Source organism: Sarcophilus harrisii, chromosome 1 (genome assembly GCF_902635505.1).
Source record: "Sarcophilus harrisii chromosome 1, mSarHar1.11, whole genome shotgun sequence".
Lineage (NCBI taxonomy): Eukaryota > Metazoa > Chordata > Mammalia > Dasyuromorphia > Dasyuridae > Sarcophilus > Sarcophilus harrisii.
Window position 1 is genome coordinate 634,471,552 of NC_045426.1, and position 25,279 is coordinate 634,496,830.

Genomic DNA, 25,279 nt, shown 5'->3' on the forward strand with positions numbered 1-25,279 from the left:
CTTTTTTTGTTTTTAAACAACAAATAATCCCATCCTCTCAAAAGTTTTCAATGAATCCTAGAACACAATTAGAAAACCTCCACAGGGTCACCATTTCCAAATAAGGACTTCACAATTATTCTTTTTTCATTACAAAGGAAGCAGCAGACTACCATTTAAACTATAATGCAATACAAACTTTTCAAAGTGCTTCACTAAGCTACAAAGAGATAGGAACTCAATCAATTGATACATACATTTAAAACTGGCCCAATGGTGCACACAATAGTAATTTTCAAATTAAAGGCTTTAAGTTCAGGCGTTGATTTTCACAGATGTACATTATAGGCAAATGACTTTACTTATTTAAGCCTCAGTTTCTCTGTCTATCTACCCACCTTGAGGTACACCTCAAGGATGACCTTGAGGAACAAATGATTGGCCATAAAGTACTCTGTAATTTTTAAGCCCCTATATATATGAACCAAATAGTATTTTCATTATTATTTTCTGTGATTTATAAGATTATTCTAATAAGGAAAGCATGAATTCAAATCCTACCACTGACATAACCATGGCCAAATCACTTAACTCACAGCTTTAATCTATTAAGTTAAAAAGGGTCTGGGACTGGCTTCAGAAATAAAAGTGGTGGATCAGTGGAATATATTGGATACACATGACACAACAATCAATGACTACAATAATCTAGTATTTGATAAACCTCCAAACTTCAGTTTCTGGGATAAGAACTTGCTATTACACAAAAATTGTTGGGAAAACTGGAAAATATTATGTTAGAAACTCAGCATAGACCTATATCTCACACCCTATCAAAATAAGGTCAAAATGGATGCATGATTTGGGCGTAAACGGTGATAAGCAAACTAGGAGAGCAAGAGATAATTTACTTATCAGATTTTTGGAGAAGGGAGGAATTTATGACCAAAGAAGAACTAGAGAACATTATGAAATACAAAATGGACAATTTTGATTACATTAAATTAAAAAGGTTATACACAAACAAAACCAACACAAACAAGATTAAAAGGAAAGTCCAATGCCGGGAGGGAAAAAATTTGCAGCCAGTGTTTCTGATAAAGATCTCATTTCTAAAATATATAAAAAATGGTGTCGAATTTATAAAATTAAGGTCATTCCCCAAATGATAAATGGAACAATTTTCAGATGACAAAATTATAGCCATCTATACTCATATGAAAAAATGCTCTAAATCACTAGTGCTTAAAAATGCAAATTAAAATAAGTCTGAGATAACACTTCTCAGATTGACTAAGATGACAAGAAAAGATAATTAACAAATGTTGAAGAGGATGTGGGACAACTGGGACACTAATGTATTGTTGGTGTAGTTGACTCAACTATTCTGGAGAACAATTTGGAACTATGCCCAAAGGGCTATAAAACTGTGCATACCCTCTGATGCACCAGTGCCATTACTGGATCTTTTCTCAAGGAAATCAAAAAGGAAAAGGACTCACATGTGCAAAAATGTTTGTAGCAGCTCTTTTTGTGGTAGCAAAGAATTGGAAAATGAATAGATGCCCACCAATTGGGGAATGGTTGAAAAAAATTGTGGTATGTAAAGGTAATGGATTATTATTGTTTTATAAAAAAAATTGAACAAGATGATTTTAGAAAGGCCTGGAAAGAGTTACATGAATTGATACTAAGTGAAAACAAGCAGAACCAGAAATACATAGTACATAGTAACAGCAAGATTGTGCAATGTTCAACTATGAGACTTGGTTCCCATTTCTAGTCATGTAAAAAGATGCTTTCAATCATTATTGAACAGAAAAATGCAAATTAAGACAACTCTGAGATATCACTACACACCTCAGATTGACTAAGATAACAGGAAAAGATAATGACAAATGTTGGAGGGGATGTGGGAAAACTGGGAGACTGATACATTGTTGGTGGAACTGTGAATGGATCCAGCCATTCTGGAGAGTGATTTGGAATTATTCTCAAAAAGTTATCAAACTGTGCATACTCTTTGATCCAGCAATGTTACTCCTGGGCTTACATCCCAAAGAGATCTTAAAAGAGGGAAAGAGACCCACATGTGCAAAAATGTTTGTGGCAGCCCTTTTTGTAGTGGCCAGAAACTGGAAATTGAGTGGATGCCCATCAGTTGGAGAATGGCTGAATAACTTATGGCATATGAATGCTATGGAATATTGTTCTGTAAGAAATGATCAGGAGGATGGTTTTAGACAGGCCTGGGGAGACTTATACGAACTGATGCTAATTGAAATGAGTAGAAATCATTGTACACAGCAATAACAATATTATACAATGATCAATTCTGATGGAAGCGACTCTTTTCAACAATGAAATGATTGAGGTCAGTTTCAATGATATTGTGATGAAGAGAGCCATCTACACCCAGAGAGAGGACTGTAGGAACTGAGTGTGGATCATAACATAACATTCTCACTCTTTTTTTGTTGTTGTTCGTTTGCTTATTGTTTTCTAATTCATTTTCTTTCCTTTTTGATCTGATCTTTCTTGTGCAGCAAGATAATTGTAGAAATATGTTTACATATATTGGATTTAACATATATTTTTACATATATAACATGTATTGGATTGCTTGCCATCTAGGGAAGAGGGTAGGGGGAAAAGGGAAAAATTTGGAACACAATGCTATGCAAGGATCAATGCTGAAAAATTATCAGGTCATATATTTTGAAAATAAAAAGCTTTAATAATAATCAATTTAATAAATAATATTTATTAATATAAAGTAGCATATAAATAATAAAAATACCCCCAAAATTAAAAAAAAACTTCATTCCTCTCAATAGTCCAGTAATCCAAGGCAATACCAATAAACTTGGGATATAAAAATGCCATATGCATCCAGAAAGAAAACTATGGAGATTTAATTGATATTCACTTCTTTTCCCATCTTTTTTCTTTTGTGGTTTTTCCTTTCTGTTCTGATTTTTCTCTCCCAATATGATTCATAAAGAAATATATATTTAAAAAGTCAATATACATGTATAATCAGAAAAAAAACCCACCACCAATAATTTTTTAAAGGGTCTGGCACATGGTGCTGTTGTCTATTTACTAATATTTTATTTAAAATTTTTTCATCAATGTTCATTAGGAATATCAGTCTCTACTCTCTTTTTTAAACTTTATCTGCCATCAAGTCCATATTTCTATAACTGAAGAAATTAGGTAGGTTCTTTTCTTTTGCTATTTTTAGTTCTTTGAATATCTGATAATATTGCCTCATAATCCACGCACGTTTTGGGCGTATTTTTCTTTGGGAATCCACTCCTGGTTTTTTTAAATTTATTTTTCTGATGAGTTTATAATTTTTCTCTTATTTTGTTTATCTGGATATTGCATTTTTTGGTAAATATTCATTTTAAGATTTACTGACACATAGCTAGGGAATAGTTTCTAATAATATCCTTTATTTCTTCACTTTTTGTAAATTTATCCTTTTTCATTTTTGATAATGGTACTTCTGAATACAATGGGTGAGATACATGGGCTGTCAAAGCAGAGGGATGAATTATTATTTTTTTTAAATTTTAACTCTGCTCTCTCTAGGGAGAAGGATACATTTGTTAGATACTATTATTTATATCAATCAATTATTTTCATTCATTTAAGCATAATTTAAAAAAAAAAAAAAAAAAAAAAGCTATGGAAGTGGCTCTATTCCTTGCTCTCCAGAATGGAGAGTTTACTCACTTTGAAAGTTCACTATCCTCCTGGCCCTACTCATTCTCCATCCCATATATTTCCTTCCTCTGACTAGTTGTCAAAGCCAGACCTGTCTTAATACTTCTCCAAGCTCCATTTCTGATCTTTGGACTTTCTCCACCATCTCCCCATGACAAAAGCAGGGACCTCTTTTCAGTTAGTCTAGGCAAAAAGCTTTTATTAACATCTATGGTAATGTGCCAAACACTGTGATAAGTGCTGAAATTACTCTCTCCCCAAAAAAGTGCCTCCTCCAAGTCTTTGTTCTTAAGAAATTCATAGTCTAGGCAGGGGTCCTAAAACTTTTTAAATAGGGGGCCAGTTCACTGTCCCTCAGACTGTTGGAGGGCTGGACTATAGTAAAAACAAAAAACTTTGTTTTGTGGGCCTTTCATAACCCTGGATGAGGGGGATAAACATCCTCAGTTGCTGCATCTGGCCCGCAGGCCGTAGTTTGAGGACCTCTGGTCTAGAGCACGCAAATAACCATATGCAACACAGACTGAGATAATAAATGGAGGGAAGGCACTAACATTAAGGGGATCAGAAAGGGCTTCTAGAGAAGATGGAATTTTAGCTGACACATGAAAGAAGATACAGAGGTCAGAAGACAGAGGAAAAAATTTCAGGTATGGGGGCAGCCAGTGACTACTCTAGGAGATGAAGTGTCTTATTTGAGGTATATAGCAACGAAGCCACTGTACCTGGATCAAAGAATAGCAGAAGGAGAGATTAGAATGAAGGCTGGTGGTATGGTAAAGTATAGGAAGACTATAAAGATAGGAAAGGAACAAGGTAATGAAGGGCTTTAAAGAAGAAACAAAGATTTTAAACTTTGTGACATTTTATTGCGACATGGCGAAACCTGCACTTAAGGAAGATCAACATATTAACTGAGTCAAGCTGATGAACTGGAATGGGAAGAAACTTGAGGCAGGCTAACCGTCAGGAAGCTCCTGCCACTAATGAAGTTTTGAGGTAATAAGAACTAGAGAGGTATCCATGTCAGAAAATTGGAATGGAACCTATTCAAGAAACTTTATGAAGGAATCAATAGGACCAGGCCCTGGATTGCATTTGGGGGTGGGTAGGACTCAAAATAATTCTTTGCTGCAGCAACATGTTTTTCTAATGCGTTAAAGAATTACAAAATACTTTCTTCAGGGGCAGCTTAGGTAGCGCAATGGATAGAGCACCAGACCTATCAGGTCAGAAGGACCTGAGTTCAAATCTGCTTTCAGACATTTACTTCTTAGCTGTGTGAGCCTGGGCAAGTCACTTAACCCCAATTACCTTGGGGGAGGAACCTTTCTTCACACCTACCCTATGAAGCATGAGAATTATTTCTACTTTAAAAATCAGGAAACAAAAATAACTAAGCCAACAGAAGTTAGTTGTCCAAATGATGAGGTCCTGGGTTAGTAGGGGGGTTGGCAGACAGAGCCTCAAGTCCTGATAAAATTATTCTCCGAGGCAAGCAGAGAAGGGCATTGATGAGGATAAGCTCAACCATATAGTCCCAACTTCTGTGGAGACTCTGGGACTAAAATTTCACCTATAAATCTATTCATGGCCCCTGACATCTTTGCTGAACTCCTCTTGAATTAAGGCTACAGTGGTTCATCTCTCCCCTTCCCCATGTCTCATGGTGCCTTTCTCCTTATAGCTAGCTAGCTCTTTTAAAGTGCTAAACTCCTCTATGGATTTAATTTGCCAGACAATGGCTTGCTCCCACTTCATGAATATTTCCTTTCTCCTGGTTGTAAATTCCACTAGGGAATTGTCCTTTCCATTGTCAATTGTTAAAACCCCTTTCCTGTCTAACTATATGCTCTCCCAATTCTATTTCATATTTACCATTCCTGGTGTCCACTGTATCTCTTCATTTTGTCTGTAACCTCTTTTCCTAAATAAATCTATGTTTTGGCAAAAAGAAAGGCCATTTTGAATCCTTCACCTGACCTAACCCTAACATTTGGTGCCCAAACCTCAAAGACATCATTTGCTACTGTGAACACATCATGACACTATATATACTGTCTATTAGACACGAGTTCAAACAAGGCATTCTCGAACTAGTGCAAGGTACTTACCATTACATCACTTTCACATATAAAGACTGAGAGGGTTAAATGGCTTCAAGATTTTTTTACATTTTTCTTTTTAAAGATTTATGCCCCCAAAATATTTGTGGCAGCCCTTTTTGTAGTGGCAAGATATTGGAAACTGAGTGGATGCCCATCAGCTAGAGAATGGCTGAATAAGTGATGGTATATGAATGTTATGGAATATTATTGTTCTACAAGAAATTAGGAGCAGGATGATTTCAGAAAGCCCTGGAGGGATTTATATGAACTGATACTAAGTGAAGTGAGTAGAACCAGGAGAATGCTGTACATAGCAACAGTGAGGATCAATTCTGATGGACTTGGCTCTTTTCAACAAGGAGGTGATTCACATTAATTCCAATGGTCTTGTAATGAAGAGAGTCATCTGTATGGGGACTGAGTATGGATCAAACATAGTATTTTCATTCTTTTTTGTTGTTTGTTTGAATTTTTTTCTCTCATTTTTCCCCCTTTTTGATCTATTTTTCTTGTGCAGCATATTTATGAAAATTATATACATATAGAAGAATTGCACATTTACCATATATTGGATTACTTGCCACCTAGGGGAAGGGATGGCAAGAGAGGAAAAAATTTGGAATACAAGATTTTGCAAGCGTGAATGTTGAAAATCATCCAACCATATGTTTTGAGGGAAAAAAAAGCTTTAATTAAAAAAAAAAAAAAAGATTTTTGCCAATAGAGAAGACCTGAGTATATGCCCTGACTCTGCCTTCTAATCTTACAAGAGATGAATAAATAAAATGCTGAATTAAGCACTTTATAACCCATCAAGTGTTGGGTAATAGTTTAAAAAAAAAAACCCCAACAATGCTGGAGCAATCAGAAAATAGGGATTCCAAGGCTGGTTCTGTAATAGAAATTTTAGATGATTCTTGGACAAATCATTTTATCTCTCTAAGCTCAGGGTTTTTCCAGAGAGGTGTTCCCTAAGGTGTCTGTCTTTTATTATTATTATTCACCTATTATTCTGATTAGCTTCAGCTACTTGCTATCTATAATTAAATGATAGCATAGGAACGAGGGTGAACAGGCATGTCTATTATGAATTCTACATTTCTACTTGGATTTAGATAGCTGCTGAGTGTGAGTTTGCAAATCAGGAAACAAACCAAATGAACTGTCTTAGACCATTTGTAAAAGTACCTTAGAATGTGGCTCACTTTCGGATGAATCAGAAATTGATGTACATAGCCTTCAAATGAAAGTCTGGTATTACAGAATGATACAACATTCTTAAAGAAAGGTAAAATACCAACATACAGATTATGCCCGACTTAAATACAAACTACAAATTTGTCTGCGATGACAGAAACTTGCTGTTTGGCTATAATCAGAACATATTCTGGGTTAAGAGACTTTTAGAATAGCAAATTGTTTGTAATCACATCTTTTAACTATTATGTAAGTGTTTTTATAATCTTCACAGGAAGGTGTAAATTAAACATGTCTACCAAGAAGCAGTCCTCTCACTGCATAATGCAACAATTTCTTAGGAGAACATACTTTAGGGTTACTTCTGAGTGATAAATACCTGGTTGGCATTAAAGACTGCAAAGAATAACAATAATATGTTCAAGATTCACTTGAATATAGATTTCTCAAACTGAGAAAATCTCAGAGCTTTAAAATTGTATTTGGCCCCAAGGGCATTTCCAAGCAATAATTCTTCTAAATGAAAAACAGTGAAGAGAGTATTCACTGGTCACAGGGAAAACAGTAACAACAACTGATACCTACACCTCGTGGGGCCCTAGATGGAACTAATTCCTTACAATATCCCTAAGGTGAGTAGGTAACAGTTTCATTTAGGAGGAGGAAAACTGAGGTCCAGGTTAATGACTTATCCAATGTCATCAACCAGGAATACAAGGGACAGGATTGAAATCCATGTTTCTTGACTCCAAGTAGAGTGATTTTACTTCTCTGGGCTTCAGTTTAATAAGCACATACAATCTGAAATGGAAAGAAAGCTGAAAGATCATGTAGTCCCACCCCATCATTGTCCAAATGAAGAAAGGCTGGGGAAGGATGGGATCAGACTATGTATTCCCTCAGGTCCTTTCCAACTCAAATTCCATCACAACAGTTATAAAACATCTGTGGGACTCAGATTCAGACCCAGACCTCCGATTCTTAGTTAACTAGAATTTTTTTTTAATTGTTAATTTGGTGCTATGTTTGTGCCCGGGCCCTGGGGACAAAAACACACAGGGGAGGGAGGGTGAGTTGGGTAAGACCAAAAACATATATGAAGAATGGTGGTCAGAGAATTGCAGAATGATAAATGGAGCCCCAGAGGACTGGTAAAAAAAAGAGCAGAGAACTTAAAGAATCAAAAGACTGGTTTTAATTCAGAACTCCAGAAGGCTTAATATACTATTATCACAATTGACAATGATACAAAATAATGTGAAAGGATTTTTGTGATAGTAAAACCTAGCCTAGGTAGTTTCCTCTGCTTCCAACCTTTTTTCATCAACTTTTAACGTGCTATCTCTTCATCATTAGAAAGTAAGCTCCCTCAGGGCAAGGATTTACTTTTTATTTTGTAGTCATCCCTACCATTCAACATTTGTGCTTCCCATTAATCACAGTATGGCCATCGAAAGATAAATAGAAATTTTTGGAGATTTGTGGAAAAATATGAAATAAGATGACAATGCTTATATAATGAAAAAATATTTATTAAGTCATAAATGGAAAAATACATGTTATTAATTGTTTTTATCATTTACTGCTTTATGTATACACAGAAATTATAAATTTAAATTCTTTAAAAAGTTTCAGTGCAGTAAAGCAAAGCATACACATTCTCTTTAGAAACTAGCCTCCTCTTTTTTTACTATGCAAACTCAGTTACATGATTTTTCTCTTAAAGAGATGCAGTGATCTTTGTATCCTGATCTTAGTAGAAGGAAATTTGAAGCAGTATTAGTGGCTGAGCATGCCTACATCCCAGAAACTAGGCAACTTTTTTATGGGTGTAGTATATAGTTTTAATTATTTTCTGTTATATATACGATCAGATTTAAAAAATAATTATCTGGGGTAGGGCCTATAGTTACTGACAGCTTTTCACATTTGCAGGAGCCCTAATTCTCTATTTGAGGGACAATTACATTTATTTATATCACTGGTGCTTAGCACAGGACCAAGTATATAATAAGTGCATAATAATACTTGTCTGACTACCAAATATACTCCAACTGTTCACTTACAGAATTACCTAAGCCTACCTCAGGAAGCTGGGCAGTTAGGTGGTGCTGGACCTGAAATCCTGAGAACCTGAGTTCAAATCCAGCCTCAAGACACTTACTACCCATATAACCCTGGGCAAATCATTTAGTCCCTGATCAATAAAATGAGCTAGAGTAGGAAATAGCAAACTACTCCAGTATCTTTGTCAAGAAAATCCCAAATGGAGTCATGAAGTCAGTCACAACTGAAAAACTCAACAACATTTCAGGAAGCTATGGAGATAAGGGGGTAATTCAGTGACCCACAAATGGGCTAAAGTGATCTAATTTTCAGAAAGTATGGTTTGTACATGATTGTTCAGAGCATTACTTGGCCTCTTAGAAGTGGAAGTTATCACATTCCATCCTGGCCCTCCCTATTCCTTATCCCCAAGCCTACCTTCCCCTTGCTGGAGAGCAAAGATCTTCATTGGCTGTGTTCTTACATAATTCAAGAAGGGTAGGAAAAAAATGATTAATGTGGATTACATCAAAATATGCCAAAGTTTTTTTAAAGCAGATTTTAAAAGGCTAACTAGGTCTTTCCCACTAAAAGGAGATTTTGATACATGCAAATTAAAATGAATCATAAACTGAGAATCTTATTCCCACAATCAAGTTCATAAAATTTTAAAACAGTTCTGGAAAATTCCACTTTCTCATAAGTACAAAGTAAGAAACATGGGTTCTGCCCTAAGAGTATGAGAGTTTGACTACTTAACTGTTTATATTGAATGTTCTAAGGTCTCATCCAACTCTGACATTATAGATTCTATGAAAAATGAAAATAAGCCACAATCAACGAATGTCATACTCTATTATTCGTCATGAAAAGAAAGAACTTTTTATTGATCTATATTTAAAAAGACTAAAAGATTTTTAAAAGACCCAATTCCAGGCTCCTATTATCTGGTTTCACAAAATGAAAATGGATTTAGATATTAAAAGGTAAGTACCTTACTTCTATTTTACTGAGTGGGTGATTACTTCTCTGTTTTTTGCACGACTTGAAATACAGGCATGAAATTTTTCACCTTAGCATCACTGGTCATATAGGGGATAATAATACCTATCTCAAAGCCAGATGAGAAATTATTTTATATAGTGAACAGGACTACAGAAAAGTGTGAAGAGTATTGCTCTGCATTATGATAGAAAAACTTTAAAAATTCACTGGGGAGGGAGGAACGGAGGAGGCATAGTGTAGTGTGTATAAATCTATAAACTGTTTTTGATGTGTGAATATGGTATATTATTCTATTTAATTTTTTCACATTTTGTGATCAAGACCTGATAATCAAACCAAGACCTGATAATCTAAATCATTAGTTAAATACCCATTTCAAAACTATTATTTTTTCCCCTTTTATATAATTTTCTTTCCCTCTCAACAGCAACTTTCCCTCCTCCAACACAAACACACACAATTTCCTGAGTCCAAAATGAGAACAATAAAATGGGGAAAAACTTCCCCCTTCCCAAGGGAAAAATATTATCTGGAAAAAATCCCAGAAGAATTTACAAATCTGAGAATGGCTGTTCCAATCATGTTGGATATGACTCACAGAAACTGAATTACTGTTTTTATTCAAAGAGGACTATTCTTAATAAGCGTGTGCTTCAGAGCATTTTTCCCATTTTTTAAAAAAAGTTTTATCTAGGTTCTGGTCCAAATGATTGTTAATTTGAAACTACCTGTTGAATGAATAAACTTGTTTCACAAACATTCTCTTCTAGGAATTCTACAAAGATTGCATTCTATTTACACAAACAAATATTGATTGCTTATCCATACTATACAAGATACTGGGCCTAGAGCTTGGAGAGGATATAGAGATGAATAAGCCTTAGTTCAAGCCCTCATAGAGATTCTAATCAACATACATTGGGATAATAAGACATAAACAGAAAATAACTAATAGAAATGACCTTGCTGGTGAAATTATAGGCTTCATGCCAAAACAAAAACATTTCTCTGTAACAATATATGTAGATATATTAAGATAACTGTTATTTTTTCATGCTGACCCATGATTTCATCAGTAGCAGTAACAACTCCATTTAGTAATACAGACCTGAAACTTGTCTACAATTTAACAATCTTAGAAGGATCCTGAAGCTAGGAGATTAACTGATTTGATAATGCTTACAGATGAACTAAGGCTTTTGGCTCAATATGTGTGACTAATAAAATACAACTGTCATTTAAAAACATTATTTACTTCATTGTTAACTTTTTTGTCAAAGATCACACAAAGAATTAGAAAGGATTGAGAATCTTTTTGAGTATGTACATTCCACTTTAGAACAGCTCTAATGAGAAGAAAATGTTTTCTTTTACCAAGCTTAATTTACTCCTAATTCTTGTTGGGTGGGTAGGACAAAGCAGAAACAGCACAGGCCTTCTTCTATATAGTTCACATACTTGAAGACCACCATCAGTCACTTGTGCACAGTCTCTTTTCTAGATTAAACACCTCTAGGTTCCTTTAGTTAGTACTCAGAAGAAACAATCTCCAAACTAACTAATCTAAAACCTATCTTAGGGGTCAGACTTAAAAAATTATCCAGAATAGCTGGGTCATGTGACCAAGATGGAGAAAAATCTTTTCTTTGATCCTCATAACCTCTCAAAACCTTCAAATACAGAAATTACAAATCAAATATAAAAACAACTTCTGTTATCTCTATGGTTACATTAGGAACTCCAAAGAAAGAAAAGAATCCTCCCAAAATAAACCCAAGACTATGAACTAACACCTACCTAGAACTCATGAAGTACCATGATACCAGTCCCATTTCCAGTACTACTGAGATTCAAACTCCTAATGGCAGAAATCTGCTGAGGCGTCAACAATGAACATCACAAAAGCATTATGTGCTGCAAAAAATCACTGCTAGAAAGCAGAAAAACAAAAGAAAAATTGCAGGACACATATCTGAACTCAGAACAGAAATCCTCTCATTACAACATTATCAGTGTGGCAGCACTCTGAACTGCAAGGCCAGGGAATGAGGTAATACAAAGAATGGGATAGAGTATTTTGGGGGCTGTGCAGTATAAACCCCAAGGGAAAGAGTGAAACATCCAGTTCAGACAGATCAGTTCCTCCAAAAGTCACTTGAAGCATAAAAGTAGGATGGTGAAGCCAGACTCTAATATCATAGGAGATCAGGCTGAGATGCTTTGAGACCCAGCACCTGGGGAAACCTCCAATCAAGGAGAGATGTCAGAAAATGAGTAATAAGGGAAAATAAAGTGGTAGGTGGGGAGGAGAGGAGAGAGACAAATTACCAAAGATCACAGGAAAAAAGAAAATGAAAAGACCCTAAAAATAATATGCAGAGGAAACTTTAACAGCAAAAGGAAATATGGCTTTCATATCTAGCAAATCACTTTAGGCTACTGTAAATAAATACAGCAAAAGAAAGGAAAATGACAACACTTTATGAAATAGAGAATTTCAGAATGTGAAGAGAACATGGAACCACAATATGCTATTCCTGAGTGCTTTTAAAGAGAAATGAAAACTACGAGAGCAAAATTTGTGCCATGCACAGTAAAACTAGCAGAATTGAAAAACTTGAAATCTGTGATGACAAGTCTCACCAAGGAAACAACAGAACAACTCTCATTACAACATTACAGTAATGGCAGCTACACAGAATTGAAGGACAATCTAATAGCAAAAAGCATTTTTTATGCTATTTTATAATATAATAAAATATATTGCCAGATATAATATTGCCAGATATTATTGCCAATTGGCCAGATACATATTGCCAGAACTCACTGCCAAATAAAATATAATAAAAGCATATTTTATGCTATGCTAAGTCTACCATAGTTGACCATCACACAATCTTCTTGTTGCTATGTACGATGTTCTCTTGTTCTGCTCACTTCACTCAGCATCAGTTCATGTAAATCTTTCCAGGCTTTTCTGAAATCAGCCTGCTCATCATTTCTTATACCACAACATTCCATTACATTCATATACAACTTATTTAGCCATTACCCAACTGATGGGCACTCATTTTCCAATTCTTTGACACCACAAACAGAGCTGCTACAAATATCTTTGCATATGCTCTAACAATTTCATTAACAGGAAAGAGGGGAGAAACAGATAGGTGGAACAATAGAAAGAGTATCAGGCTCGGAGTCAGAGAGACCAGAATTCAAATTTGACCTCGGATACTTCCTGGCTGTATGATCCTGGGCAAGCCACTTAGCTTGTTTGCCTAAGTTTTCTCAATTGTGAAATAAGGATAATAACATAACATCAACTTTCAACTGTCACTATGAAGATAAAATGAAACCTTAATTAATTCTAAGACATTCAGCACAGCATCTGGCACACTTTTGTTATTGTTTTTGTTCAGTCATTTCAGTCACATCCAATTTTTTGTGACCAAATTTGGGGTTTTCTTGGCAAAGATATTTCAGTGGTTTGCCATTTCCCCTAATTTTCCTTCTCACATTTTGCATATGAGGAAACTGAGGCAAACAGGGTTAAGTGAGTAGGTGTCCCAATTTTAACTTGGGAAGAAGAGTTTTCCTGACTTCAGGCTCACACTTTATCCACTTCACCATCTAGCTATCTACATAGTCTGTCACACAGTAAATGGTAGCTCCCTATCTGGCACAAATTAAGTGCTTTATGAATATTAGCTATTATTATTATTAGCAACACTTTGAGGCAAGCAGTATAAATGCCATCCCCATTTTCCAGAGGAAAATAATGGAGTTTAGAATCTATGTGACTTGTAAAGTTAGGTGTGGACCTTCATTCTTGAAGAGGACCAAAATTACATCACTATGTTGAGGTCAAGGTATAATATTACAGTGTATCTGATTGTGGCTGATTAGACAAGAGACAAACTCAGAAAATGCAACACAGGCTGGGCAAAAATAGTCCATATGAACACTTGAAGTGGAGATGTCTCGAAAATTTTCACATCTCATGTTTCTTTTGAGCTACTACAATTCTGCTTCACTCAGAGCAGAGCTCCTTCTTTGATGTAGGCATGCGGTGTTAGGCAGTCCCATGCCAGTGTCTCTCCATGTCTCACAATCAATTCCAAAGTTTTTCAAAGGGACCTTCTAACTGCCCTTGTATCTCTTCTTTTGAAGCTTATGCTTGCTTTGATTATAAAATCAAATATAAATGGTCAAATATATGTTTTGCATTCAAAAAACAATACCTGCCCATCAGAGCTATGTTCTCTGTTGTAGAGTTTGAATGCTTGACAGGTCAACTCAAAAAAGAACTTAGTACTTTATTTCTAGTTGGGCTTCAGAATCTTCCTTAGACAAGTTTCCAGGTATGGCACTAGTATTCTGTCCAGGTCTCACAAGTATATGACAATGAGGTCAGCACAATGGCTCTATGGATCTTCATTTTGGTAGTGAGTATATACAATACCTCTTTTCTCTTACACTTTTCTTTTGAGCCTTCCAAACACTGAGCTAGTTCTGGCAATATGTGCATCAACCCCATCATCATTGTGAATACCTGGAGAGTATACTGTCCACAGCATTCAGAATTTCTCCATTTACAATAACTGATCACTCCATGGATGGTGGACATTTTGTTGCATCTCAGCCTCAGAGGCTACATTCAGTATAGTCATCCGCAAACAAAAAATAATCCACCAACTCTCCTTCCACTTTATTCTTGGGCTTATGGACTTTTCAAGTTAAAGCTTATCAGATCAGACACTTTCTAGGGTCCCCTTATGGATCTTTTGATTCAAATACAGAGCCTTATTTTAAAGTGATGAAATAACAATAAAAAAGTAAAATCAGAATTAGAGAAGCAACAGAAAATGGGAAGTGACAAAAGATAAGAAAAAGCAAAATGATTTAAAATTTTCAGTGAAGATAAGCTCACAGGAAAACTGGAAAACTAGGTTTCAGACTCAAGTGTGATAGATAGTCTATAAAAGAAAATATATGAATGGAAAGAATCCAAATGTCAAGCTTTTTCTGATCCCTCTTAGTAGTTCAAATCTGGCCTCAGAAACTTAAAAGCAGAATGGCTCTAGACAAATTATTTAACCTACATCTGCTTCAATTTCCTGTATCATGGAGAAAATAAATAGAATTTACCTCCCAGGACAGTTGTGAGGATTTGAGGATGCAATGAGATAATAATTATGTAACACTTACAAATCTTAAATAAATGATAGGGAAAGGGAAAAGAATCCCCTACAAATTTATATTATCTAGTTACCAACCATGCTCTCACCAGAACAAGGGAAATATTCTCTCCTTCTTTGATTCGTTATACTGCTTTCCACATTTGTTACAGGCTTCCTCTCTCCTCAACACTTGAGCAAAGAAATAACTAGATCATGTATCCATTTTTAATTTATCTTTTTATATGGTATAAGATATTCATCTATGTCTAATTATTTCCACACTGCTTTCTAGCTGTCCTCAAAATTTCTACCAAATAATGAATTCTTATTCCAAAAATTTAAGAATTTACATTTGTCATGTAGTATTTATTTAGTGCTGTAAATTATATGTCTACTTTGTTACACTGATTTACATTTCTACTGCTTAGCCAGCACCAGATAGTTTTGATCATTTTTGCCATATAATAAACACAGGTACTGATAAACCTCCTTCCTTTACATTTTTTAATTAGTTATTTGGAAATTGTTGGCTTTTTGTTCTTCCCAAATGAATTTTCTTCTTTTTTGTTTCAAATTAAGTAAATTTTTTTTTGTTAATTTAATTGGAATAGCATTGAATATACAAATTAGTTTATTTTTTTAATTTTAATTTCTCAATAGTATTTTATTTTTCCAATCACATGCAAAGATAGTTTTCAACATTCTTTTTTTGTATGATTTTGAATTCCAATTTTTTTCTCCCTTCTTTCTTTACCTCCCCCTTCCCAAGACAGCAAGCAATCTGATAGAAGTTTTACATATACACTCATTTTAAATGTTTTTTCATATTAATCATATTGGGAAAGAAAAATGAGAACAAAAAGGAGAAAAAAAACACAAGAAAGAAAAAGCAAACAAATAAGAAAAAATGAAAATACTATGCTGCGATCCACATTCAGCTTCATACTTCTGGATACAGATGGCATTTTTCATCTTAAGTCTATTGGAATTGTCTTGGATCACTACATTGCTGAGAAAAACTTAGTCTGTCATAGATAATCATCCCATAATCTTTTTGTTAACTATGTACAATGTTCTCCTTGTTCTGTTCACTTCATTAAGTATCAATTCATGTAAGTCTTACCAGGTTTTTATGAAATCAGTTTGCTCATCATTTTTTATGGAATAGTATTCCATTAATTCATATACCATAACTTATTAAACCATTCTCCAGTTGATGGGCATTCCATCAATTTGTAATTCCTTGACACTACAAAAAGAGCTGCTACAAACATTTTTGCATATGAGCATCCTTTTTCCTCTTTTATGATTTCTTTGTAATACATGCTCAGTAGTGACACTGCTGGATCAAAGGGTATGCACAGTTTGATAGCCCTTTTAGTTTCAAATTGTTCTCTAAAATGGCTTGATCAATTCTCAACTTCACCAACAATGTATTAGTCCCAGTTTTCCCTTATCCCCTACAACATTAATCATTATCTTTTCTTGTTATCTTAAGTCAATCTGATAGATGTGAGGTTGTATCACAGAGTCTGGAAGCAGATAGCTTTACAAATAAGAAGGAATAAGTAAGGTGAGGAGCTAAAACTTCAACCTCACTTTCATATGAACCAGTTAAAAGAAAAAAGATAAACAGACAGACAGATGGGTAGATACATACACACAACAGTTGGATACAGAAATACATTTCTTTCAACAGGGAAGCAGGAGTAAGTGAGAAGGGGATATTAAAAGAAAGACAGTTTAAAGGAAAGATTAATCTAAAGAAAAAAACTCAGAATGTACAAAGATATGTATTAACTATTTTGGGATAGCAAGGAATTGGAAAATCTGAGGGAGTGCCCATCAACTGGAAAATGAAGTTATAGGATATAAAGTTTGTTCATTCAGTCATTTTTCAGCCATTCCAATTCTTCATGACCTCATATGGGTTTTTTTTTTTTATCAAAGATATTGTAATGGTTTGCCACTGCCTTCTCCAGCTCATTTTACAGAAGAACTGGGGCAAAGAGGTTTAATTAAGTTATTTGTCCAGGATCATACATAGCTAGTAAGTGTCTTGGACTAGATTTGAACTGAGCAAGTTGAGTTCTTCCTGACTCTACTTTCAGGACTCTAGCTGTCCATAGAATATAAAGGTGATAGAATATTGATCTATTCATAAGAAATGAAGGAATCATGGGAAGACACATATGAACTAATATAGACTGAAGTGAACCTTTTATCAACATAATGATTAACCATGACTCCAGAAGGTTAATGATAAAATGAGATACCCATTAACTAAGAAGCATAGCAGCCAGAAAAGAGAATGAGACAGTTTTTTTAGATGTGTCAATAAAGAAATTTGTCTCAACTACATATGTTTGTAAAGAAATTAATTTTTTTCATCTCTAATTTCTTTTATCTCTCCCTATCTTTTTCCCCGTTGTCTTCAAACATGGTAAATATCTCTCTCTATATATAACTAAGGTCCTTGAATAAAACTTCTATAACCAACACCTTCATTTCTTTTCCATTCACTCCCTTCTGCAACAGCTCCCTATTTCATTATTCAACAAATTACTCCCTTCCAAGTTATCCATCTTCTTTTACTTTCCTTTTCTCGCTCCCTAACCTTCTTAAGTTCTGTAACACGACCTTCTTTATCACTTCCTCCTGTATATTCTGTCCTTTCTGAGTTTTTATGATACAGTGCCATCCTGGTTCTTCTACTAATTCTCTAACCACTCCTGAACCATTATTCCTGGTTTTTCATTCATGTCATGCTCATTAACCATAGTTATTCACCTCTCCACCCTAGTCTATCTGGAAGCATCTTCTTTTCCTTGTATAGAATCTCACTTGGTGATCTAAGCAGTTTCCATGGGTTTAATTATTATCTCTTTAAACATTTAAATCCCAGACCCACATTACCAGTCTTTTTCTTTCTCCTCAACTTTTGCCCTATATCACCATTGAGCATTTGAAATCAGAAGACCCCAATTGGCATCTTAAACTCAACATTTCCAAAAGAGAATTCTAAACTCTCTCTTCTCACTAATTTCCCTATCACAGTTCAGGACCACACTGTCCTTCTATTAATTAGCAAGGTTCCTCAGTATTATCATCATACCTCCTTTTTCATTCATCCTGTATATTAAAAATCTTGAATTATCAAATGTTGTTTCTATCTTCATTGCAACTTATATAGATCTAGTTCTCTTAACTGACATCGCTTTTCAATTAGATTGTGGCAACAGCCTTCTGACATCTTGCCTTAAGTCTCTCTTCATTCCAAATCCTTCATTCAACTGTTTAGATGATTTCCTCAAGTGCTGTTCTGTCCAGGTCAGCTACTCCTCAGCCCAAACTCCAGGAACTCTGTATTACTTCAGGATCATATGTAAAGTCCTTTTTATATCTGAGTCATACTAAATAGAAAACTAGACTGGGAATCAGGAAGAATTGAGTTCAAAAGTCATCTTACACTTATTAGCTCTGTGACATTGGGTAAGCTATTTACCCTATTTACTTCAGTTTTCTCAACTGCAAAATCAGAATAATAAATAATAAATAGTATCTATCTCTCTCAGGACTGCTCTCAGGAGAATCAAATCAGTTATTTTTAAAGGCCTTTACACAGTACCTAATACATAGTAGGATCTTAGTAAATACTTATTTCTCTCCTTCTTTAGTGTTTGGAACTAAAAGCTCTCCTGCCTTTTTCTTTTTTTCTTATATTTTACTTGTTTCCACACAACCCACAATTCAGCCTAGCTGCAGTGGATCTACTTCAGCATGGTGTCACTGGCTGTCTCCTCTATCTCTTGTGTTTCTATGTTTTCCTTCCATACCATGTTTTTCAGGAAGCTTTTCCAGGTCCCCCAGATTTTAGTGTCTTCCTCTCACAGAATGATTTTCTAGATCTGTAAGTATCTACATATTCCAAATAACTTGTATGATTCCTCCCCTGAAATGTAATGTCCTTGATGGAAGGGATTACTTTTGCCCTTATTTTGTGTCCTTAGTACTTAACATAGTGACTGGCACTCCTCCAGTTTATACTTGGACTGAAGAAACAAAATGAAAAATCAGCCCAAGGAAAAATTTACTCAGGTAACAAGTACATTCTAGAACAGGCTAGCTTCAATATGGTACAAGGCAAGTTACAAATTTCTAGGATACTATTTTAATTTAAAAATCCATACTTGCCTTGAAAGAGAAATCAAGACAGGTAAATAGAGATTTAGAAAATGGGTAGCAAAGAAAGATTTAAATTACAGTACCAATTGAAATTGATATTTCAATATTTCTCAACAAAATGCATAACTCTTATTAATACACAATTTCCAAATGGAATTTCAACATTATAAATGACAATTTGTGGTAACAGAAAGACTTTAAAAGTTTACATTAGAAACTGTTTTACATTTTTTTTTTTTGCTACTTTGATCTGAACTGATGAAGCTTTCTATATTTAAACCCTAAATATGGGGATGTCCAATTATTTCTTTATGCACCATAAATCTGTAACTTGCCTTTTAACTTGGCCAAGATTAAAAAAAAAAAAAAAAAAGCTAGTAAATGGCAGGGATGAGGCTAGAATTTGTTAATTGCTCTTCTTACTTCTTGACAGAACAAAGATAATATCATTATTTTTAAAACATTTTTAATTCTCATTTTAGCCAACTAATTTTCTTTATTTATGTCTTATTTTCCCTGGAAAGTTGTTATAAGAATCAAATAAAACTGCAAAGTAATCATCCAGTAATAACTAGATATTCATCTGACACTTATCCCTTTTGTCCCCTTCGACAGCTGCCACCTTAGTTCTAGTTCTCCTCAGGAACCTCCCAATGAGAACTCCGCATCAAATCTCTGCTCATCCCAACTTATCCTCAACATATGGCCAGTTATTTTTCAGGTCCAACTGTGTTACTCTTTTACTCACTGGCTCCACATTAGCTCTAGGGGCAAAACATAGACTTTAAAGGCCTAACAGAAGAGTTTATTTCAAGCTACCTTTACTAGTTACAACATAGCACTGTACTTTTTTCTTAACTCTGCTCCAAACTATCTTTGTTATTGTTTCACATAGGAGTCTCCATTTCCCATCACTGTACCTCCAGACTGACTATTCCTCTACACGTAAATGCATTCTCTCCTCACCTCTGCCTCTTGGCTCCTTATTTTTCTTCAAGGTTCCTTTTAAGGCCCAGCTTTAAGTACCTTTTTTTAAATTACTTTGTGTTTGTAATATTTATAGCAGCCCTTTATATTATGGTAAAATATGGAAAATTAAGGGGATGCCTATCAATTGGGGAAATGGTTGAAAAAGATGTGGTATGTGAATGTAATGGAATATTATTGTGCAGTAAAAAATGATGAACAGGCAGATTTCTAAAAATCCTAGAAAGACTTAATGAACTGATGCAAAGTGAAATGAGCAGAACCAGAAAAACTTTGTACACAGTATCAACAACACTATGTGATGATCTATTATGACTGACTCAACTCTTCTGAGCAATACAATGACACAAGACAAGCTGGAAGGACTTATGAAGGGAAATGCTATCCATAAGGAGTTAAAGAACTGATCGATTCTAAATGCAGATCAAACCATATTTTTATACTTCTTTTATTTCCTCTGTCTTTTTTTCCTTTTGATCTATTTTACAACTATAACTAATAAGAAAATGTTTTAAATTACAGGAAATGTATAAACTATAACTGCCTCCCACTTTTGGGAGAGGGGAGGGGAAAAGGAAGGAGGAATAAAATAAAATCATTATTAAAAAATAAAAATTTTATTTCTATCTATATATGCTCACATTCCTGCCTTACCCTTTCAAAACCTTCAAGAATGTAATCTTCTTGATAGCAGAATCTATCCAAGATATTTTGGGGGGGGAAGAGGATTCACTATAATGGCACAAAATAAGAATTTAACAATTGCCTGTTTTGAGTGATTGGGAACGCTCTTCCACTAGGCATATCAAAACCTATATATAACTTATGGCCTAACGGTTTCCTGAAGCTCAGAGAGGCTCATGGTCTATGATTTATAGTCAAGAGGAGCAGCAATTCTTTTTGGATGAACAAATACCTCATATTCCATTAAAGTTAAACAATAATATTACATGCATTTAAAGAGAATACTGTAATTTAAAAGACTAGATCATAACTGTCTTAAATGATTTACGTTTTCTTAAATCAACCTAGTTTCAAAGGTAAGACTCATATATTAAAACCTGTGATCTGTGTTTTTATGTAAAATAGGGAGTGTAATTTGAAAAATTTGAAAAATTTTGAATTTGAAAAATAAAAGCTACTAGAAAACTAGGTAGATGTGGTTATGAATGTAACAGAATATTGTGCAGTAAGAAATGAAGAATTCAGAAAAATGTGGAAAGAATTATCAAGAGCAAAACACACAGAACTAAGAAAACCATAATTAATGACAGCAAAAAATACAAATGAAAAGAACACCAAAAAGCCCATGAACTCTGAATAAAAATGAATAAATCAATCATCTTAGAGATGCTGGAAAAAATTGATGAACAAATTTTTCCCCCCTTATAGCAAAATGGAGAGCTACTAAGCCAGAGGCATATACTGTCAAATTTTTAATTCACTCTTTTTCTTTAATTGTTTTTTTTTCCCCATGGAAGGGTTCCAGCTGCAAGGGAGTGATGATAGCTATAGGTAGGAAATGACCACTGTAGAGAAAATAGGCATTAAACTAAAGCATTTTTTAAAAGAAAAAAATACCCAGAAAGAAGTTTTTGTGCATTCTTGACTTTTAGGATAATAACTACATAATTTATACTTTTATTTCCATATTTATAATGTCACTATAGAATTTGGAATTGTATAAGGCCTAAGAAATGAAATAGTCTATTACATTTATTTCACAAATAAGGAAACTGAGACTCTGGGAATTAAAAAATGAAATTAGTCACTCACAACAACAATTAGAATAAGGGCCGAGTTAAGAAGTTATAAAATAAGAATATGACTTGACATGTCTTTTCTATCCATTTCAATCCCTATACTTGGTGACAAATATCTCTGCAAGTGTCACCAAGCAAGTTAGTTAACACAGAGTCTATACAAGAGAAGAGGAGGAAAAGCCCAAGATTTACATATCCAAAAAGAGATTTATTAGAGAACATTTTTTTTTTCAGATGACTGTAGTGTGTTACTGTGGTTTTTCAAATCTGCATCCAGATGGAACAGGGAGAGAAGAGGAAAAGGCAGGGGAACACAGTTTCTTCAAAAATGCCTTCTCACAACAGCTGAATATTTGTGGCCTATGAATGTAACAGAAGATTACTATAGCATAAGAAAAGAAGAGATTTCAGAGAATCCTGGGTGGTAAGAACTCACAAAATGCAGCAAGCAGAAGAACCAAGAGTACAACTTACACAAGGAAAGAACTTTTGAAAACTTAAGAACCTTGGTCAATGTGATAAGGAATTATGTGTTCAAAAGCCCTATAAAAGATTTCATGACAGAGAAGTGATGGACCTTGGCAGACACAGATTGACACATATTTTGGTATTTGGTCTCTATGAAAAACTCTTCCTATGCTTCTTTGTCATACACTCTCCTCCACACACAATTCTTTCTCTAGGTTTTAATTAAAATGTGATCAACAGTAATGCCAAGAGAAAAAAAGAGAACAGTTTTAATATTTAAATAAATAGAAGAAAACAAAAGCTAAGAAGAAAGTACAAGCAGGACAGTTTTGAAAGTAACAAGTAGAATTTAACATATTTTTGAAAAAGCAAGTGATATAAAGTGATATAAAATGAAGATTTACAGTATTATGTAGAATCTTTAAAAGGCCCACTTAAAAATGCAGAAATTCTACTATGATAATGAAGTTCCTGAAACTGGAGGGCCTTTCTTCTTCCTACAAAACTAAAAAGGTATACAGGTCATTTGTTGTTGAAGAAATTAACCCCTCAAATACCAGTCTTAGGTATGGATGGGAGGAAATTAAAACAGTAAGCAAGATTCTTTCTGGAACTTAAGTCATTCTGTGGTGGTAAAAAAAAAAAAGTGGTAAGTGAATTTTAAACTACATATTTTTCAAGCTACTAAGTCTGTTTATCACAATGTGAACTACTACATAAGAATGTTTGTTGTAAAGACCAAATGAGTTTGTTTATATGCAGGCAAGTGTTTTGAAAGCTGACTTCTGCTGGAAAATTGTAAAAGATAATTTTCCTTGATGGGAGCACTAACCTTTCATTATGCTAAATCCAACCATGATTTAGAAAAATTCTGATAGCCTCCTAGTGTCAATAACATTTAAAAAATAATCTAGTCACTTTCTAGTCATCATCTATCACTTTCCATTTTTCCATTGTCAGTTTATAATGCTCCTTCTCTGTATAAATCAAACTACAAAATGAGTGCAGGGCGAACATCAGATCCAATGGTCTGGATAGTTTAAAATACAAGAGGATGGGTGAAGGACAATATTTAGCACAAATAAGGCTAAGTGATAAAATGCAAGGACTTTGATTTATGGTTTTTTAACTTTAAAACCAATGACCATATCATTTGCTACTTATTAAATGAGCAGAATAAATTTTAAGATTTGTTACTCACCTAGTAAAATCATTATTGAGATCTCATTTACATGATGTTTATAATTATACACAGAGGGGACAGACAACACTTACCAATTTGTAACAATATCGGTGTGACCCAAGCTGTTTCCATGGCATAACAGAATTCCCTGCCAAACATTACTGCCCCATGCATCACCCAAAGGCGGACTGGTATGCGGTCTATGGATCCTTCGCTAACTGTCTCATCACGGTTCTCATTCTCTTTATTTTCAGATTTCTGAAGGTCTGGGGCTGGTGCAGCGAGCTCTTGGACTTGCATAGACTCCGAGTCGGCATTCTGAGGAGCCATTTTCATTACCACCAAAAAATATATATCTTTATTCTATCTATATAAATAATACTATCATATATCTTTAATGATAAATATGGGTGTCTTCTCTTCCAGCTTCTGTTGCGTTCCTCATGCAGGTTAACACATTCCTCTTTGTACAAAGGGATCTCACAACTTCTCACCTATGTCTGAGACATGTAGCAAAATAGAACGGTATTTGGTAGGGCTTTAAACATATGGCTTGCTGGTTTACTGTGAATTAGAGTTAAAAATCCATAATTGCCATTCAGTTAATACCAGTTTCATCATTATTATTGAAGAGGTGCTGAAATTATTTTTCTTGCTACAGAGAGGTGAAAAGGTATCACAAAAAGGCGGTCCACTGTTAATCCCCATCGAGTGACTGATTAATCTGCAAAAAAGGGGAAAAACCAGAACAAGATAGTCAGTGAGAAAGGCAATAGCTACAATGGCCTATGTGGTTCTTCAATGGACTCTGCTTTCTTAAGACCTCTCTTTTCCCCAGTTTCTAGCTAGCTAAATGTCCATAGAACTGATCTTTGAATATTTAAAAAGCTTATCTAGTGAATACTTGAAAAGCTTATTTCTGGCCTCAATAACTTATTTGGAATCTATATGTAGAGAATGACAAACATTTACAAGAACATTTTCTTAACACAAAGATAGCAAGACACAGTGACAAAATTTACTGGATTAGCCTTAGTTTCTAAATTTAAATTCTGCTCTGCTACTTTTTGACTATCTGGGCAGTCACCTCACTTTTCTGCATCTTGGATTCCTCACCTGGTTGGGCTAGATTGCCTTTTCCCACTTTAAATTCTGACAACTTACAATGGGAATAATAGAAAACAAAGAAAGTATGGGAGAGGAAAAATTAATGCTGAGGCAATTACATGCCTTAAGTATTACACCATAAAAATACATAAAATCTAATTTCAGTGGGCAACAGATCTTTTCAATGCCTATCATGCTGTATATTGAAGGGGAGTGAAGACAAAAGGAAGGGAATTGTTCTTGAGTTCTTCCACTGAGGAGTGGAGTAAAATCAAGCCCTAAGGCCTACTCAAGTGGCCTGTAGGTAGGTTCTCTGCTAGGCCAACCTCAAAGCTG

At 34.6% G+C, this 25,279-nt stretch overlaps 1 protein-coding gene across 4 annotated transcripts in view; it reads right to left on the reverse strand.

The window, feature by feature from the left end:
* SLC45A4 (solute carrier family 45 member 4) overlaps positions 1 to 25,279 on the reverse strand; it is a 135,709-nt gene that overhangs the window by 46,274 nt on the left and 64,156 nt on the right. For all 4 annotated transcript variants that reach the window (XM_023496525.2, XM_031947268.1, XM_031947267.1 and 1 more), the window contains one exon: positions 23,929 to 24,560. In XM_023496525.2, coding sequence (XP_023352293.1) covers positions 23,929 to 24,172 — 244 coding nt within the window. In that variant the 5' untranslated portion in view covers positions 24,173 to 24,560. The remainder of the gene's footprint in view (positions 1 to 23,928; positions 24,561 to 25,279) is intronic.